Genomic DNA, 21,375 nt, shown 5'->3' with positions numbered 1-21,375 from the left:
AAAATTCAGGTAATATACCCTTCAAAAGTTTTTATGTCTTTATGGTTGTACATTGTAAAAATATATATATGAAGATAAAAAAATAAAATAAAAACACAAAACTCAACCACTAGCCCAAGCCATAGCTTCATACCCTATTTTAAAGAAGCACTCCTCCCATCAAAGTTTTTATCCTCTTAATATATTGCAATCATCATATTATATAACACTGTATACTTGCGATTGCCCATTTTCCCTTTGTGAAAAAATGTAGAAAAGTTCACGGCGTGTGAATGTTTTTTCATGGCACTGTAACTGCACTTTCAGGGTATGTTCAAGATAAGCTCTCATATGCATATACATTTGAAATAACATACATTCTGGACATAAGAGGACTCCTGGATCCTAAAATATTTGTGTTTACCTTTGCACTAGAAGTTAAATCTTTATGTGTCTATCAGGTTTTGTTTCCCTCCAACTCCTTTCCCTCTCCATAGACTGCAGCAGCTGGAATTTGATCCTTCACTAAATACAGAACTACAGACAGATCTGAGTAGTTTTTGAGAGTGAATGGTCACTACAGGAAACAGTAGAAGTGGTTGATAATTTGGGAAAGAAGCATTTTTCTCTTACAATATTTATTACAAGGTTTATTTGGTTCACTTGTACTATTGATTTGTGAAAATAATAAAATGAGAGGAGAGGAATAGAAAGGCACCTACTATTATGAGAGCTCTGGGAAACCTAACAGAGTAAAGAGATTCTATAGGTTAATGGTTGACAGATAATGACTGACATTAACTGGTGTCAGATACCTAATTCTTGTCTCAGCAACTGAAAGTTTGATACAAGTGTTTGAAGAATATTAGAGATATAATTCCATGTCAATCAGCTGTAAAGCATGGGGCCTGATCAAACCCTTTCAGCATGTGTATGGCAACAAGACACCTGGCCAGCTCAACCAAAGAAAATAATTCCCACCCCCCTCTCTAGGGCTGGTATGCAACCTTCCATAGGAAGACCCCCTGTGGATCCAAGCCATTCTGGTGTCCCATGCTTGAGTCCTTTGCTCAGCCAGCTAGGGTTTCAAGAAGGAATTATGGAAATATTATATGTCCTAGCTGTACACCATATATATTTCTGAGACCCTCAAACCAGGGCAAACATCTGTCAGGGTCTCCAGTCATTTTAACACACAGTAAGGAAGATACATGGAACAGCCACTAGCTGCTAGGTAGCAAAATTGTGTTTAGTCTCTATGAGTAGCAGGGGCCCGGTCAGACCTGATGGCACCAGAACCGCTGCCCTAGGACCACCCAGGTAGGAGTTATAATACTTCATAGGTTTTGGGAGAGTTATCGCCAAACCTCCAGGGGAGAAAATTTAGGTTCAGCCCAGAGGGCAGGAGGGGAAGTGACCCAAAGGGTTAAAGGTTTGTGAGAAGCATTTCCCCTGGCTTTTTCTCTGGGAGGTTGTGAGGATATCGTGTGAGGACAAGTCTAAAGGTACCGTCACACATAACGATTTCTTTAATGATATCGTTGCTTTTTGTGACGTAGCAACGATATCGTTAACAAAATAGTTATGTGTGACAGCGACCAATGATCAGGCCCCTGCTGGGAGATCATTGGTCACTGGGAATGGTCAGGACCTTTTTTTTGGTCGCTGATCACCCGCTGTCATCGCTGAATCGGCGTGTGTGACGCCGATCCAGCGATGTGTTCACTGGTAACCAGGGTAAATATTGGGTTACTAAGCGCAGGGCCGCGTTTAGTAACCCGATATTTACCCTGGTTACCATTGTAAATGTAAAAAAAAAAAAAACAGTACATACTCACATTCCGGTGTCTGTCACGTCCCTCGCCGTCAGCTTCCCGCATTGACTGTGAGCGCCGGCTGTAAAGCACAGCGGTGACGTCACCGCTGTGCTCTGCTTTACGGCCGGCCCTCACAGTCAGTGTGGGAAGCTAACGGCGAGGGACGTGATAGACACCGGAATGTGAGTATGTAGTGTTTTTTTTTTTTTTACATTTACAATGGTAACCAGGGTAAATATCGGGTTACTAAGCGCATCCCTGCGCTTAGTAACCCGATGTTTACCCTGGTTACCCCGGGGACTTCGGCATCGTTGGTCGCTGGAGAGCTGTCAGTGTGACAGCTCTCCAGCGACCACACAACGACTTACCAACGATCACGGCCAGGTCGTATCGCTGGTCGTGATCGTTGGCAAATCGTTTAGTGTAACGGTACCTTAACACAGAGAGCACCATAAGCCTCCCATGTGGCCGCCCTACCCTGCAAGCCAGGCCTTTCATCTAACTGGTAACTGACTATATGTTCTTCGTATACCCTTTGTCCTGCCAATATTGCATTTGCATATCTGACCATTACATGTGTATAACCATTGTGTATATATAGTGTATTGTCTAGTGTGACCTTAAATATATCATTTAACCTTGGGCTGCACTTTCACCTCGATCCACAAACCCACATGCTACTCGTGGCTGGTTTCTGGCCCTATATAACCTTGTTAACGGACCAGGAGTATATCAAATCAGGAACTGGTGGCAGTCCTACCGGGCTGATAAGGTTCTGTTTCACTGGGGCTAGTGAAAGGGGCCTTTCAGCCTGTCATGGTTGTAGGTGAGTGTGGGTCCACGTCAGTGACTGCATAGGCCACCTTCTCTCACTCCCCGTACCTCCCTGGGACCATGTGGACAGGGGTGGATCTGTGGAAAACTGTGCCAAGCTGACCTTATGTGCCCCTAGGGGGTGCGGAATGTCACGTTGGTGCACATGGTGAGGCCGTACCACGTGATCTGTCTGATGTAATATTGACATCCGGCGGGGTGGCAAGGTATGGCTCCCACAGCGTTTTATCACGAAGTGTTTTACAAAAGCCAAACAGCACTACATTTCTTAACATACTATAACATTTTCATTTTTGGCAGTAGGTGTGCTTCAGATTCATCGAACATGAGGTTTTTTTTAACCCAAACTACTGAATCAATCAATTATGGAATTTTAACATAATGTTCTATCAGAAAACAAATAGGTGAATTATATGGAAGGCAAATCAAAGTGCTAAAATTACTTATGTCCTGGTGATAATGTCAGTAGATTTGCAGAATACCAACAGAAATGCAAAACACAAAGCCACTGTCCTTAATGGTCAATAGAAACGACTGGGGAAATATGCAGAAGATGAGGAAAGGTAACTCATTTTATCATATGCATGGGGTGTCTTTGTTGTTTTCATGGCATGGCATATGTTGTCCTTGATAAGCTTGCTATGCTCAGGATTTGATTTTAAAGGTTTTTTTTTAGGGAGGGACATTTTTTAAAGATCTTCAGACTGATTATAAAACCAAAAAGCAATACTCACTTCACAGATCCTCCACTGATCCTATCCTAGTACTGTCTGGTTTTCTGCTGCTCTTTACCTCCTGGTTCCCTTATGATGTCTCATACATAACAGGAACATTTGACCGCTGCAGGCAATCATTGATCTCAGCTATTATCCACTATAGCCAGTGGTTAGCTGGAAGGTCACATGCCCCTGTTACAGGATACCATTGTGGCAGCAGAAAGTAGAGACCAGGTGGGATGGGGGCACGGGGTAGGAATTTGCAGTGTCAGAATTGGTAAGGTGAGTGTTGCTTCTTTTTCTGTTTCTTTTTTAATTTAATCTAAGCGTTTTGTAGAAAAAAAAAATCCTCCGTAGGCACCCCCAGTAATGTAAGCAGCATGAAACACCCTCTGTCTCAGTGGCGTCATAATGCATGTGTGATGTTATACCAGACTGCAGTGTCTAGAATTTGTATTTTGAATGTAATACATATATTATTTATTTTCTTCAGGAATGTCTCACCCAAATACAAGCAGCTTAAGTAAAGCGCCCAAATAATGCCAGCGCTGTCAATCAATGAAGCAGAGGGAGGAGCTGTGCCAGCTGATTTACTGACGGATGGTCAACAAGCAAGTCATTAACATATAACTTCAAAGATCTTTTTCTGCAAAACTAACCTGAAGATTTCAGACCTACAGGTAAGCTTCTTCTCGGGAAACTTGTCCTACATGAATATGTGCTTACTTCATAGCGTATCTTTGCTCTGACAAACCTACTTTAAAAATAAGATTGAGCAGTGTCTTATCGTAGAGTAGATAGTTGCATGTAGTATAGTTACATGCTCCGCTAGAAATACTGCATCCTACATTATGGTTCTGGTACCGTCTAGATCACATAAATTATTTCAAGTGAACCTGTCATGTGTACAAATGCTATTTACTTGCAGATATAGAGAAATCTATGTTTTGTTATTTAATAACCTTTCAATCAGCTTTTAAAATATTTTCACCTCGCTGGAAAACCCCTTTATAAAAGGGGTTAAGAGGGCAACAGGGTAATGCTTATGTGCTAACCGAGTGTCATCGGAGTGCTCGAAAAATATATTCGAGTCACTGCGGCTGTATGTCTCTCGGCTGTTCGACAGCCGCAACACATACGGGGATTCCCTATTTGTTACAAGGATGAGATGACAAGGCAGACATAAGCGTGTACAGAAAAGAGAACAACCATTTACAGGTAAATTAAGCAGAATGTGAGCTTTATAATAATTGCAATTTCTTTTATTCCTTTCCAGGTGATATTTGCAGATTTTGGGGAGATCATATCACAGAACATAACTAACAAGTTTGGAAAATCACTCAAGGCAGAGTAATTGAGCCTGTGATGCTGCTAATAAATACATCCAAACAATAAAAGCTGTCTGTTTTTTTTACTTTTGCGTTTTCCTGGTAAGAGTTGTATCAGGAGATTAGAAAAAAAAATTATAGACAAACATGTCAAAGGTAAAAGTTATAAGACCATCCCCAAGCAGCTTGATGTTCTTGTGACTACAGTTGCATATATTATTCAGAAATGTAAGATCCATGGGACTGTAGCCAATCTCCCTGGATGTGGTTACAGTAGGAAAATTGATGACAAATCAAAGAGACGGACAATATGAATGGTAACAAAAGAGCCCAGAAAAACTTCTAAACTAAGAGTAAGGTGAACTTCAAGCTCAAGGAACATCGGTGTCAATCGCACCATCCGTTGTTGTATGAACCAAAGTGGACTTCATGGGAGACGACCAAGGAGGACACATCCAGCCAGACTGGAATTTGTCAAACTACATGTTGACAAGCCACAAAGCTTCTGGGAGAATGTCCTATGGACAGATGAGACAATAATGGAACTTTTTGGCAAGGCGCATCAGCTCTATGTTCACAGATGGAAAAATGAAGCATATCAAGAAAAGAACACTGTCCCTACTGTGAAACATGGAGGAGGCTCTCTTATGTTCTGGGGCTGTTTTGCTGCATCTGGCACAGGGTGTCTAGAATCTGTGCAGGGTACAAAGAAAACAAGGGATTCTAGAGAGAAATGTGCTGCCCAGTGTCAGAAAGCTTGGTCTCAGTCACAGGTCATGGGTCTTGACCCAAAACACACAGCTAAAAACACCTAAGAATGGCTAAGAGAAAAACATTGGACTATTCTGAAGTGGCCTTCTATGAGCTCTAACCTAAATTCTATTGAGCATCTTTGGAAAGAGCTGAAACATGCCGGCTGGAAAAGGCAACCATAAAACACGAGACAAATGGAGCAGTTTGCTCTTGTGGAGTGGGCCAAAGTACCTGTCGAGAGGCACAGAAGTCTCATTGATAGTTACAGGAATCGTTTGATTGCAGTGATTGCCTTAAAAGGTTGTGCAACAAAATATTAAGTTAAGGGTACCATCATTTCTGTCCAGGCCTATTTCATGAGTTTTATTTTTTCTTAAATTCTGTAGAAGAATGGCTGAGAAGCAATGTCTGACTTTCATTTGTTCATTTTCATAGATTTTTAATTTATTATTACTTTTGTGAGGTTCAAGTTTTTTCTGTGGCCATTGTGGGTTTTTCTGTCATTAAACGAGGGGTACCAATAATTTTGATCATGTGTGTACATATTTATACTGTTTAATAGGATATATCTTTTTTAAATTGGTTGCCTAGTTTAAACAAGTTATCACATATGTGATAACTTGTTTGGTGGGGTTTGACCACTGGGACCTGCACCTATTGGCATAAGTGGGGAACTTTGACCATTTATTCCCTATAGGGCTGCCAAGAGCTGCTCTTCGCTTTTTCCATTAGCCCCCCAGATGATGAATGAAGCAGCTATCAGGCGTCCAGCTTGCTGAACCGTTTTATAACGGGGACAAAAGTCCCAAAAAGCAGTTGAAAATTTCTCAATCTGTCAATTGGTGCTGGTCCCAATGATGGGACAACCTCTGATCAGCAAGTTATCACCTATCCTGCTTATAGACGATAGCTTGTTTTAACCGGACAAGCCCTTTAATGTTAAAGAATAAATTAAGTAATGTGATTTTATGTTCTTTGTTGTAGAGAAGCTTTCAGCAGAGTATGTGAAGCTGTCCCAGGCACCAAAGGAGTATTCAAGAGAAGAAAGGTACTTTTCATCTTTAACTAAATTGGAAAATACAAGATTTCACCCCTGGTTTGGTGAAATATTTAGTATGTCCAAAGTTTTTATCAGTGGAGATCCATTAATTGGGGGGCATAGACGTTGTAGGCTTTAATACCGTATATCTAAATGCTGATTCCTTACATTTTCAAGCTTTAACTTCAGTGTCGTTACTTCCTAGAGGTAGTGTCGGAGTCGTCACGACAATACCCTTATTCACCAGTCATCCCAAATTAGACTATGAGCATTGGTACCGGGTAAGAATGAGTCAGACAAAGAGCTGGTTCAATCTCAGTGCATGCTCGTGCTTCTACAAGTGTTAGCAACGGTCACAGCAACTGAACTTTATTTCCTGATACACAGCATTATGTAGTGTATTAGGGGAAGGCGTGCAATAGGCGGGGTTAGGCAGGGTTTAAGCATTATATGTCTAGTATCCGGTCTTTCTGGTTAGTCCTGACGTCATCTGGTGGATCCTCCTCTCTCCACGTACCTCAGGTTTCAACTTCAGCAGAAACGATACTTAGCTTCTCAGAAACTAGGGCATAGGTGAATACTGGCAGCCATTTTAAATAGTTACATTTGCATCAGCAAGCAAAGGGGAAAACTTATTGTTTCACAGCATAAGAATATAAAAGTACAAAAAGTGTATAAAGATATATCTTTTCACCCTGACAATCCCCCCTAAACACTAAGTTTTTCCCTAAAAAGAAAGATCTCTCGAGACTGTCCATGTGATGGGGAAAGGGGAGGTGGATTTCTTCATCCAGACACCTCAGAAGCTCTCCCCTTGCGAGAGGCCTCCAGGCAGCTGAACCCTTCACTAGCCTCACATAGAGTTCTCCCGCTGTCCCTAGAGTAAGTCTCTTAGCTTCATCTGAGAGTAGGGGGTATTGTCTAATTTCTTGAGGGGAACGTACTTAGGGATCTCCCCTGGATCATGCCATCATACTCTATTGGGTCCAATAACCTGACACATACCACCCTGTGCTGCTGTTAAATAGTCCAGTACTACAGTGTATTGATTAGTGACTATAATAAGTTAGTTTTGGACAGCAACAGTAGTATTAAGTATATCCAATATATCCCAAATTTGATCATCTAGATAATCTGTGGCCCTAAGCAATTCATCCCATATTTGTGTAATCATAGGGTAAATGAAAATAGAAGTGACAATTTTATTGGCTATACCCATCTGTACTACTAATCTTTCATGATTTTGTACAAACTTATTATTCAAGGATGTTGGAGAATTTAGGCTGTCCCGTGCGGTTACCAATATTATTAAATGGAAATACGAAAAACTAAAACATTATGTCCCCTTATTTGCTACTAGTCTGTTTGACCAGCTTGCAGTGCGATACGTTGATCCACATCGGCCTTCCTTCCAGCTTTACTGACATAGGAGTAATGAGGAGGACTTGATAGGGACCGTCATACAAGGGTTCTAGTCCATGTTTTCTGACATAGCTTTTCACGACCATAAAACCACCAGGCTTCAAATTGTGACAAGTGTCGGTTTCTGCTGAATCTGGAAGGGAAGAAGAAACTAAAACATGGGTGTTAGCAAAATTTTTACTAAGCTGAATAACATATTGAACAACACGGTCAGTTTCTTCTGATAACTACTGAGGCTTGAAATTTGCAACTGAGGGCCTAGCACCAAACAATATTTCATTAGGGGACAGGCCATGTTTTGCAATAGGGGCAGTACAAATGTGGTACAGTACAATGGGTAGGAGCTCTGGCCATGGAGCCGTAGTCTCCTGCATCATTTTGGTCAATTGTCCCCTCAGTGTGCCGTTCAGCCTCATAACTTTCCCACTAGATTGTGGATGGTACGGAGTATGGAGGGCTACAGTGGATCCAAGCATTGTCAGAACCTCCTGATACACATGAGAAGAAAAGGCCGGGCCTTGGTCACTTTCATCAACTTCTGGAACACCATATCTGCATATAACTTCTATCACCAGTTTCTTTGCTGTGGTTTTTGCAGTCATGTTGGTAACGTGGAATGCTTCTGGCCAACTGGAGAACATGTCGACAACCACCAGACAATATTCATACCTTCCAGACTTAGGCAACGTGATGTGTTCCACCTGGAGCCTTTGGAAAGGATAGTCGGGCTTAGCAAGGTGCTTCGGGGGTACACGTTGAAGTTGACCCGGATTGCAGGTCTGACAGATGTTACATGCACGGTTGAGTGCTGTCAGGATTGTAGAAATACCTGGAACCCAGTAGAATTTTTGTACCAGGGCAAGGGCCTGGGTTTTTTCCTCGATATGTGGGCCCATGTGCCCACGTGGTAATAGCAGGGTACATTCACTAACGGAGACACACAAGTTGGTCCTTTTTCCAGAGACCATTGTCCATACGTGCTCCATCAGCTTTCCACTGCTTCACTTCTTCCTTTGGGGACATGCCCTGCATTGTCATTAAGCGGTTTTGCGGGGTCCGGCAGAAGACCTCAGTCTGTCCTGGATCATCAGGTCCTGTAGAGTCAGTGTTTCTTGTAACTGTTTACGCTGAGAGCGTGTGGTCACCATAGTTGGTATGGTTAGTTCAACAGGCAGAAGAGCAGCGGCTTTTGCTTGCATATCCGCAAAGGCATTACCAACAGTCTGTGGACCCTTCCATAGTACCGTGCTCCTTAACTTTGATAATGGCCACCTGAGTAGGTAATTTGATTGAGTCCATAAGGGTTTTAACAGCTTCAGCATTCTTCACTGGAGTCCCGGCAGTAGTAACAAACCCTCGATTGGCCCATAGGGCTCCGAAATCATGAGCAATACCAAGTGTATACTGTGAGTCCGTGTATATATTAGCCCGCCTGTCTTTGGCCAGAACACATGCAGTAGACAGAGCCTGAAGTTCTACTTCTTGTGCTGACTGTGAGGGAGGGAGTAACAGCGTATCCGGTGTGGAATCTGCCAAACTCATCATCATATCTTGAACCGTCTTTCAGGGCATTGTAGAGAGGTTGCATTATGCGGGATACGTCTGGTATCCACTGACAACAATAGGTACATAGTCCAAGAAAACACTGGAGACTGCAGTCTCATCTTTTGGGAAAGGAAGGGAGCTGACGGCTTTTTTTTTTCCTCTGTGAGGTGTCTGGCACCCTGAAGGAGACAGTGACCCAAAAATATCACTTGACCAAGGCAGAACCGAAGTTTCGAGGCCGAAACCCGACAGTTCAGATCTGCCAGATACTTGAGAAGGCTAACAGTGGCAACAATGGCTTCCTGCTCTGTCTGTGCACACAACAAAAGATTACCCACATACTGAAGCAGCGTATCATAAGGATATTCTAACTGCCAGGGTAAAAGACACTCGCCCATATTTTTTTTTTAGCAAACTGATTGGGACTGTTTTGGGCCCCTTGTGGCATAACTGTCCACATCAATTGTCATCCCTGATAAGTGAATGCAAACAGGAACTGGCAATCTGGGTGTAATGGAATGCTGAAGAAGGCATTGGCAAGGTCGATGAGTGTGAACCAAGCAGCATCCCGAGATATCTAGGACAAAATTATGTGGCTTAGGCACCACCGGAGTTTCTAGAACAGTAGCTACATTAACTGCCCATAGATCTTGTACCAGCCGGTACACAGGGGGTTGGCCGGGTTGGGTCTTTTTCTTAACGGGAAACAAAGGCGTGTTACATGGGGAAACACGGTACCATTATCGAGTGACGTTTGTATTTGCCCCTTAAGGCCCTGCTCCTGATCATATTTCAAAGGGTACTGATGGACTTTGAGAAAAGGGGCACCAGGTTTGAGAAACACTTTTACTGGTTCTACAGGCATTATCGGGGGTGAATCTGGGCCTATCAGGGCCACCATAACCGTGGAAAGGGCGTGTAAGATACAGATCTCATTATGTTCATCTGCATAGGGGTTATAATGTAAGGACCATCTGACCATCATCTTGGAATTATATTCTGGAGTGGAACTGTGATAATAAATCTGCCCCCAGTAAATTTACCGGACATGAGGGAGAGATTACGAACTTAGCAGTAACTTCAGGGAAAGGTCCCGCAGGGATGGGTTTTGTGAGAGTATGTTTATTGGGTGTGCCATCTACTCTAATTAAAACAAGCTCTTGGTCTGAGAATTAACATAGCGAGGGAGATTCCCAGACATAGGGTTAAAATGGATATTGGCGTATGGGACTGGATTTGTGTAAGGTGGGAGGGCAGGAGCTAAAGTCTGTTGCTTGGTGTTGTTCAAGAGACAGCGGAGTCACAGACGAGAAAAGATCTAATTTCCACACAGTCCACCGTCAGTAACTATTTTACTTAGGAACAAAGATATTCCTACTCGATTTTGATAAACGCACAAGGAACTAACATTTTTCCAGAAGACTATATCCACTGTGCTGGACAGCTCAGCACCCAAGAGAACTGTTTCTGCTATTTACTTTATGGCAATTTACCTGTTGACATGCCTATCTGAACCTGCCGCTGTTACCTTATTACACCCTGAGAGAAAATTGGTTTAATTGAGTGCAAAGCACGGGCTCGCCTGTGGTCTAGCACAGTGGTTCACAATGTTAATAATTTATACACAGGTGCTTCTTACAAAATTAGAAAATCATCAAAAATTTAATTTATTTCAGCTCTTCAAAACAAAACGTGAAACTCATGTATTATATAGAGACATTACAAACAGATTGGTCTATTTCAAGTGTTTATTTCTGTTAATGTTCATGATTACGGCTGTTGTGAATGCTCTTGGGCTCCCTCCGGTGGTTGTTGATGGTAATGAAGTTATTCCTGAGCAGCAGTCTTGGACAGGTGTTTCTGCTAATTGCAATTCTGACTGGGGTATTTAGCTTTGCAGGACTCATTAGTCCTTGCCAATAGTCAATGTTCCTTTGGAAGTGTTGGTCCTCTGCCTGGCCTCTCCTGCTTGCTGCCAATTCAGCAAAGATAAGTGTTTGCTTCATTTTTTTAGACACACTGCTGTGTGTTTATTTTCTGTGCTGATCTTGTTTCTATTTTGTTCCTGCTAGACTGTGCCTGATGTTTTTCTCAGTCTAGTTGGATTCGCTGGAGTCGCAGATATACTCTCCACATCTTTAGTTAGGTGGTGGAGTTTTTGTATTTTTCAGCTGTGGATATTTTGTAGTGTTTTATGCTGACCGCATAGTATCCTGTACTATCCTTTCCTATCTAGGTAGAAGTGGCCTCCTTTGCTTATCCCTGTTTTCTGTCTGCATGTGTCTTTTCCTCTCCTACTCACAGTCATTATTTGTGGGGGGCTACCTATCCTTTGGGGGTCTACTCTGAGGCAAGAGAGTTTTCCTATTTCCATCTTTAGGGATATTTAGTCCTCCGGCTGTGTCGAGGTGTCTAGGTCTGGTTAGGCACACCCCACGGCTACTTCTAGTTGCGGTGATAGGATCAGGGTTTGCGGTCAGTAAAGTTACCACTGCTCCAGTGAAGGTCATTTCATGCTGCTCCAAGGCCACCTGATCATAACATATGGCTTACAGCCAATGAAAACCCAAAAGTCATTATCTCAGTAAATTAGAATAATTAACAAAAAACACCTGCAAAGGCTTCCTAAGCATTTAAAGAGGCCCCTTAGTCCGTTTCAGTAGGCTTCACAATCATGGGGAAGACTGCTGACTTGACAGCTGACCAGAAGGCAGTCATTGATAAACTCCATAAAGAGGGTAAGCTACAAAAGGTCATTGCTAAAGAAGTTGGCTGTTCACAGAGTGCTGTATCCAAACATATTAATGGAAAGTTAAATGGAAGGAAAAAGTGTGATAGAAAAAGGTGCACAAGCAACCGGGATAACCGCAGCATTGAAATATTGTTAAGAAAAGGCCATTCAAAAATTTGGTGGAGATTCACAAGGAGTGGACCACTGCTGGAGTCATTGCTCCAAGAGCCTCCACGCATAGACGCATCCAGAACATGGGCTACAAGTATCGCATTCCTTGTTTCAAGCCACTCATGACCAATAGACAATACCATAAGAGTCTTACCTGGCCCAAGGAGAAAGCGAACTGAACTGTTGCTCAGTAGTCCAAGGTGTTGTTTTCAGATGACAGTAAATTTTGCATTTCATTTGGAAATCAAGTTCCCAGAGTCTGGAGGAAGAGTGGAGAGGCACACAATCCAAGCTGCTTGAGGTCTAGTGTGTAGGTTCCTCAATTAGTGATGGTTTTGGGAATCATGTCATCTGCTGGTATAGGTCCACTGTGTTTTATTAAGACCATAGTCAGCTCAGGAAATTTTAGAGGACTACATGCACCCCTATGCCGACAAGCTTTTTGGAGATGGAAATGTCATTCTCCAGCAGGACTTGGCAGCTGTCCACACTGCCAAAAGTACCAATACCTGGTTTAAAAACAACAGTATCACTGTGCTTGATTTGACAGCAAACTCGCTTGACCACCTTGACCTCTTGCTTGTCAAGAGGAAGATGAGAGATACAAGACGCAACAATGCAAATAAGCTGAAGACTGCTATCAAAGCAACCTGCGCTTCCATAACACCCCAGCAGTGCCACACGCTGACCGCCTCCATGCCACACAGCATCGATGCAGTAATTGATGCAAAAGGAGCCCCAACCAAGTATTGAGTGCATTTACTGAGCATACATTTCAGTAGGTCAACATTTTGGATTTTAAAATCATTTTTCAAACTGGTGCTATAAAGTATTCTAATTTACTGAGATAATGACTTTTTGGTTTTCATTGACTGCAAGCCATAATCATCAACATTAACAGAAATAAACGCTTGAAATAGATCACTCTGTTTGTAATGACTCTATATAATATATGAGTTTCACTTTTTGTTTTGAAGAACTGAAATAAATTAACTTTTTGATGATATTCTAATTTTGTGAGAAGCATATGTATATTTTTCTATCCCTATTTCCCAACCAAATCTTCCCCTCTCGTCCACTTGTAAACTCAAGAAACTAGAGGAAAAGTCTGTCCCCGACTGTATGCAAAAAATTTCAAAATTAACCAAATATATATATATGTATACATATACAATATAAGGCATAGCAGTGATTCAGCTACAACAGGCGCTGTCTCTGATGTATACATATCTATATATATATATACATCAGAGACAGCGCCTGTTGTAGCTGAATCACTGCTATGCCTTATATTGTCCCACAGAGAGACCCCTCTTCCAGAGAATGGTGAGGAAAACACAAATCCTTCCTGGAGTTCACTGCTTGCTGTGTCAGCACCTAAATGTAGCATAGAATCCTTAGTTACTGAGCAGCACGAAAACGTAGTGACAAGTCTCAGGTTTCTGTCTGTTGATTCTGGTAGGAAAACGTTGTCCGTAAAGACAATATACCTAATTAACTAACTAAAAGCTTTGTTCCGGCCATGTGTCTCTTGGTACCAAAATATATTACTGTAGCATCGCACTGGGTCTGCTCCAAACGACACAATCAGGACAGGAGGCAGAGGAGTAATACCGAGGAGGCTTGTGCTTCAACGCTTCCACAAGATGCGGCACCTTTCTCTTCAGAGGTCCTGAGTCCCTTACGCTCTTTAACTGCTTTTACAGCAGGAATTCCTTCGCATCCGGACAGGTTCAGATAATGGTTCAGTTCAGCTTCAATCTGCCACTGCTCTTTATTCAGTCATGTGCTGTCACGAGGGGATGTCACTATATCCCTCTCCAGCACAGCCTCATACACTCCTCATTCCTGCAGACTCTGCCTAAGATGACTGCACTTCCTCTTCCTGTCTTTCATTTTTAACAATGCTCGAACAACAGCAACATCTTGTGGTCAGTTAACAACATTAACTATAAAGAAACAAATCTATTGACAACAAGTACAAAGATTATTCAGATGTGAGTACAATCACATTTAGCTGCTATTAACCACCCTGGTGAGCCAACACACTTCTCACACAGTCACAACCCTGTGAAACTTCTATATGGCCTTATTGTATGGCCACCATTATTGGTATAGTTGAGTGGTAGACTATAAGTTTTTTTATGCAGCCCTTTCCTACCCTTCTAACTCAATCTGAACAATCAGGCTATGACACAGAAAATAGTATCTGGCTTTTATCATGCTTATTAAAAGGCAAGTATTTTTCACAACTTCCGCAATTCACCCTGACATGCTGGATATCAGCTTCTGGGCCAGATCCTGACTGATGGCATTCTTGTCTAATCAGTGATTGTAGTTTATAACAATATCTGTGTTCATCTTTATGCACCTGCTTTTTGAGGATTGACCATACATTCTGACAGGGATCAATATCAGAGGAATTTTCTGTTAATTTGGTGATGAAGAATGCTTTTCCCAGCATGATGGAGCATCACGTCAGAAGGCAAAAGTGATAACTAAGTAGCTCGATGAACAAAACATTGAAATTTTGGGTCCATGGCCAGGAAACTCTGAAGATATACATATATTTCTCTATGAAACACAAGTTTTTTCAGAAAAAAAGGTATTTCAAAGATCCCATTCTCCTCTCTAGATGATTGAAGACCGTCTGTCGGCTGCAGCAGCACTGGGAAAAGCTGTCCAGTGGTGCTGCCAGACTAGTTATGTCCCTGGCAATAGTCCCCATCCTGATCATTAAAGGGAATCCGTCAGCAGGTTTTTTGCTATGTAACCTATCACCATGATGTAGGGGCTTAGACCCTGATTCCAGCAATGTTTCACATACTTGGCTGTGTTTTGCTGTTTCAATATACACATAGCGTTTTATCAGCAGGACAGTATAACTAGATGACATGCTGCCTCATGCCTCCTAGTCCAGTGACACCCCCAGTAGTGATTAGCAGCTTTCTGCTGTCAATATACTGTACAATGTACACAGTAAGCTGCAAATCAATGGTGAGGGCGAGGTTACACCGGGCTCAGCATTTCAAGGTCTGCTATATCTGCAGCAAAGAAAACTGTGACTCTGTTGTACTGTAACTGCTGCACCAAGTAAACTAAATGATACAGTGGGTACGGAAAGTATTCAGACCCCTTTACATTTTTCACTCTTTGTTTCATTGCAGCCATTTGGTAAATTCAAAAAAGTTATTTTTTTTTTCAGATTAATCTACACTCTACACCCCATCTTGACTGAAAAACAAACAAAAATGTAGTAATTTTTGCAAATTTCTTAAAAAAGAAAAACTGAAATATCCCATGGTCATATGTATTCAGACCCTTTGCTCAGTATTGAGTAGAAGCACCCTTTTGAGCTAGTACAGCCATGAGTCTTCTTAAGAATGATGCAACAAGTTTTTCACACCTGGATTTGGGGGTCCTCTGCCTTTCTTCCTTGCAGACCCTTTCCAGTTCTGTCAGGTTCGATGGTGAACGTTGGTGGACAGCCATTTTCAGGTCTCTCCAGAGATGCTCGATTGGGTTGAGGTCAGTGCTCTGGCTGGGCCAGTCAAGAATTATCACATAGTTGTTCTGAATCCACTTCTTTGTTATTTTAGCTGTGTGCTTAGGGTCATTGTCTTGTTGGAAGGTGAACCTTCGGCCAAGTCTGAGGTCCAGAGCACTCTGGAAGAGGTTTTCATCCAGGAGATCTCTGTACTTGGCCACATTCACGTTTCCTTCAATGGCAACCAGTCATCCTGTCTCTGCAGCTGATAAACACCCCCATAGCATAATGCTGCCACCACCATGTTTCACTGTTGGGGTTGTATTTGGTAGGTGATGAGCAATGCCTGCTTTTCTCCACACATACTGCTTAGAATTATCACCAAAAAGATCTATCTTCGTCTCATCAGACCAGAGAATCTTATTTCTCATAGTCTGGGAGTCCTTCATTTGTTTTTTAGCAAACTCTATGCGGGCTTTCATATGTCTTGCACTGAGAGGCTTGCATTGGCCCACTCTGCCATAAAGGCCTGACTGGTGTAGGGCTGCAGTGATAGTTGACTTTGTGGAACTTTCTCCCATCTGCCTACTGCATCACTGGAGCTCAGCCACAGTGATCTTGGGGTTCTTCTTTACCTCTCTCACCAAAGCTCTTCTCTCACGATTGTTCAGTTTGGCTGGACGGCCAGGTCTAGGAAGACTTCTGGTGGTCCCAAACTTCTTCCATTTAAGGATCATGGAGGCCACTGTGCTCTTGGGAACGTTGAGTGCTGCAGAAATTCTGTTGTAACCTTGGCCAGATCTGTGCCTTGCCACAATTCTGTCTCTGAGCTCCTTGGCCAGTTCCTTGGACCACATGATTCTCATTTGTATACTACAAGAGGGGATTATAGGGAGAGAAATGGGAAGCGCAGACTTCTGAGTATAATAGTTAGTTTCCAAAGGTGTATACTCAGTGTGAATCCACTCACCTTTTTGGTTTCTTGATATACTGCGTATAGATCCAATCCATGGATCACTCCATTCCTCTTTCCATTCAGTTTGCTGCAGAGATCTGGTCACTGATGAGCACACTGAACAGTGCTTTGATAGGCGATAACACTTTGTAAATATTTTTCCCAGCAATATGCGCCCCTGAAGGATGATGATGGAACTCGATATTCTGATTCAAGGATGATTTTTATTTCAAAAATAAAAATCATCCTTGAATCAGAATATCGAGTTTCATCATCATCCTTCAGGAGCGCATATTGCTGGGAAAAATATTTACAAAATGATTCTCATTTGTTCTGACATGCACTGTGAGCTGTGAGGTCTTAGGCCAGTCTCACACGTCCAGATTTTTCTGGTACGTGAAGAAACGGTCCCAGAGCTATCCATGTCCGTGTGTGCACGTAGGCCATCCGTGTGTCATCTGTGTGCTGTCCTTGTGTCCGTTTTTCTCGTCTGTGTGCTGTCAGTGTGCTGTCAGTGTGCTGTCCGTGTCCATTTTTTGAAACATTTTTTCCATTTTAACCCTATGAATTAAAAAACAGACGGCACACGGACAGCACACAGTTGGCCTCCGTGTGCCGTACGTGTTTACACACACCCATTGACTTTAATGGGTCCGTGTGATCCGTGCGCTCCCACGAACACTGACATGTCTCCGTGTTTTGCACACGGACACACAGTCCGTGAAAACACACTGACATCTGCAGAGACACATTCATTTTAATGTGTCTACGTGTGTCAGTGTCTCCGGTACGTGAGGAAACTGTCACTACACGTACCGGAGCCACTGACGTGTGAAAGCGGCATTATATACACAGGTGTGTTTATTTCCAAATCAAGTCCTATCAGTTTAATTAAACACAACTGAACTCCAATGAAGGAGTAGAACCTTCTCAAAAGGATCACAAGGAAATGGACAGAATGCGACTTAAATATGAGTGTCTGAGCAAAGGGTCTGAATACGTATGACCATGTGATATTTCAGTTTTTCTTTTTTAATAAATTTGCAAAAATTTCTACATTTCTGTTTTTTTTTCAGTCAAGATGGGGTGCAGAGTGTACATTAATGAGAAAAAAAGAACTTTTTTGAATTTACAAAATGGCTGCAATGAAACAAGAGGGAAAAATTTAAAGAGATCTGAATACTTTCCGTACCCACTGTACATCGCAGGGTCTCTCACACTAGATTTTAGATTGCATAACAAAAACCGGATGACAGATTCCTGTCAAAGTATTTTGTTTCTGAAACGCTGAAATATTTCAGGCATACGTGTCTGAGATAGTGCAGCCTGGCTCTGACTCATGATGGCCGCAAGTTTGGGAAGCATGAATCAGATAACTGGTTGCCTTTAAGCGTTTTTTTGGGTGGCCTGCTGTCTCCAGAGAGGTATATTATATCTTCTGCAAATAATAATTGAAGGATAGTATAGTTAGTTGAATTACTCTATTGTAATAAAGGAAATTCCACAATTAATGATGCTCTAAGAATAAAAAATGAAATACACCAGCCTTTGCTTCCTCTTTTTCTCACGCAACTGTGTTTTTTTTTTTTTTTCTAGCCAGCAAATAAAATCCTCTCAAGCATCTTAGGGAAGAGTAACCTCCAGTTTGCAGGAATGTGTATAACTCTGAATATATCTACAACCAGCTTAAATATGATGACTCCTGAATCAAAACAGGTATGAACAACTCTCCATATAGATAATGCCTTTTTTAGGTTATGATAAACTGATTAAAAAAAACATTGCTTCTTTCTTGCAATATCACCCATATATCTTTTATAGTCCAGTCTGCCTAAAGAATAGTTTTTATTTTTTTTTGCGGCACCGTATCATTCTACAGCATAGTAAAATCATAATAAACCATAATAACCCATAGTTTACCTACAATCTGTCAGTATCAAAAATTTGGGATTTTATGAAACGCTGACGTGGAAGAATGAGATGAGCAATTCTATAGAAAAAAACTGAATGATATTCATGAATTTATTTAGTGCTGCGTATTTGTTTTTATTTTGTTCTTCCCCTTTTGCTTTATCAAGTACATATAAAAGAATATAAGTATGATAAGATGGACGAAGAGGTTGTCCTGCTGTGTCAACTGATCATTCGAAACAAGATCCTACTGAAGAATAGTTATTTCTTAGTGATATTTATGAACTCAATCACCTTAGTTGACCAGATACTGTGTTTTATACCCACAAATTGAGGTTTTAGAGTTTGAAAACACCTCATCATAGGCCGGGGTCACACTTGCATGTGCAATGTGAGAAGGTGGCACGAGTCTCTCGCCTCAATACTCGGCACAGCTGCTGGCGATTCAGACCGGAGCGTTCAACTGCATAGAAATACATGTAGCCGCATGCTCCGGTCCTCAATGCCGGGTATTGATGCGAGCGCTAAATACAAAGTCTGGTATCTCTGAAACTGTATGGCAGATTAAAAAAAATGAAATAAAAAGAAAACTCAGGTGAGCAGCAGGAACAAATTAAGAGAGACAGATGTCCACTTTTGACCCGGTGACAGGCCCACGTTAAGTTGCTGATCGGGCGAATGTAGAATTTCTGTTCCAGTCCAGTTATACATTTGATGGAAATATTCAAAAAGAAGCCACGTTCTCCGAGAGTAATGTGGAGCTTAGATGGTTAGTTAGTGGTCCTTCTTCCTTGTATCAAGCAAATCACATCAATGAATGAACATGAAATGCCTCCGCAAAATCTTGGCTGAGGCAGGCGGCGGTTACCAAAGCAACAGTTGGAAATACATTTGTCATGGAAAAGGATACAAGGCAGGATGGCCGAGCACCGGTGTCTGCAATAAATGTACATAATGGAGAAATGCATCGACTAACATATTAACAGAGAAGAATGGGGATGTGACGAAGTGACTGAAAGAGGAGGATCAATAACAAATGCGAGTGTCCTTAGTGCTACGTGCAGTTAGCATCTGTCAAGGTGACCATCTTGGTTAACTAGAAAATCGCGGTGGGGCTGTTAAACTTTAACTTTTTTAATGTGTAGTTCTAGCCAATTTTGTCTACAGCTTTGAGACAACCCCTTTGTTAACTCCATTTTCAAAATACCAGATTCCTATAGCCATCACTATTCTGCTAATGGTGGCTAAAGAAAGATGGAAAGGAATGTGAATTCTTTCGAGGCCCAGGTTTTGCACCCAAATCGTTGCATTTAAAAACAGGAATTAGTTTAAAAGATTTATATTTGAGAATGAATGATAATGTACAGTAGTTCCATAAAACAACCTGGAAGAGACAACCGTCCTGTACATTATTATTATTATACATTTTATAGCGCAATTTATTCCATGGCGCTTTACATGTGAATACGGGGCAAATATAGACAAATACAAAAATGAGCAAAAAACAAGGCACACAGGTACATAAGGAGTGAGGACCCTGCCCGCGAGGGCTCACAGTCAGCAGGGGATGGGGTCATGTGGTGTTATGAGGGAAGCATTCATCAATGATTACAACATAAGGTTAAAGGGGTTGTCTGACTTTGGGGTTTCTTCTCTGAGGATTCTGTGGTGCCAGGATCACATACCCACAAGTATACGATAAGCATACATGCGGTCACATGCCTACTAGACGTGTGTGGCCTAGCTCAGTGCAAGTGGATTGAGCCAGGCCTGACTCATTTAGTCGGAATGTGGCTGTAAGTATGCAATGCAGATGACTGCCCACTCTTGGTGCCGACATCGGAGAATTATCACAGAGCCCAGTATAGAGTGACTGCAAATTTGTATCCCAAGGCCAGACAACCCCTTTGAAAGATGACTTGCCACTTCTCAGAAATTTGTCAATTTTTTAACTAATGTAAATGCTACTGTTCCAAAATTTAGCAGCTTTTGCCGGTTTCATGCCAATTTCGTACTGCTCTGCCAAAGTGGACATAGATTGGCCAGGACGAGTCCACTTGACAAATTCATGAAAAGTTGTGGTGTACCTAACGTACCTAATGCCAGAAATGTTACTCTAGTAGTGACATTTCTCGCACAGGTCCACAGAAGAACACGCTAGTTGTGTGCCTCTTAAAGGGACTCTGTCACCCCAAAAATCGTATCTGAGCTAAGCCAACCAGCATCAGGGGCTTAATGAATTAAGCCACTAGACTTTTTGGAGGGAATCTGTCAGCAGGTTTGCGCTATTTAATCTTAGGACAGCATGTGGTATGGATCAAAGCACAGAATTCAGCGTTTTGTCACTTATCAGGCTGTGTTCTGTTATTTATTTATAGCGAACATTTCATAGCCAGGTACAGGGCTGGCTCCAGGTTTTCATGCGCTCAGGCGGAAAAGTCTCATTGGGCCCCTTTAACACATACCACAATTCATGATGCACCGATACAGCAGAGAAATATACATATAGTACAATGCAAAAAATGTCACTTCTTACCTTACATGAGTGATATCTATTGTAAATTCTACAATAGCTCAGAAACCAGAGAGTCCTCATAGAGCGCAGTGCGTGCCCTCAGGGGTTTCAAAAGTTTTCATTTTAGACAGAACAGTATAGTCCTCCATGCAGTATTATGGGCGCATAGTCC

At 42.0% G+C, this 21,375-nt stretch overlaps 1 protein-coding gene across 3 annotated transcripts in view; it reads left to right on the top strand.

Annotated features, from left to right (window-relative positions):
• Positions 1 to 21,375, top strand: part of SHC3 (SHC adaptor protein 3) — a 135,297-nt gene that overhangs the window by 82,704 nt on the left and 31,218 nt on the right. For all 3 annotated transcript variants that reach the window (XM_069762180.1, XM_069762174.1, XM_069762184.1), the window contains 2 exons: positions 6,412 to 6,475; positions 18,374 to 18,493. In XM_069762180.1, coding sequence (XP_069618281.1) covers positions 6,412 to 6,475; positions 18,374 to 18,493 — 184 coding nt within the window. The remainder of the gene's footprint in view (positions 1 to 6,411; positions 6,476 to 18,373; positions 18,494 to 21,375) is intronic.

Source organism: Ranitomeya imitator, chromosome 1, assembly GCF_032444005.1.
Source record: "Ranitomeya imitator isolate aRanImi1 chromosome 1, aRanImi1.pri, whole genome shotgun sequence".
NCBI lineage: Eukaryota > Metazoa > Chordata > Amphibia > Anura > Dendrobatidae > Ranitomeya > Ranitomeya imitator.
The sequence above is the reverse complement of the archived record's forward strand: the minus strand, read 5'-3'. Positions and strand labels throughout refer to the sequence as shown.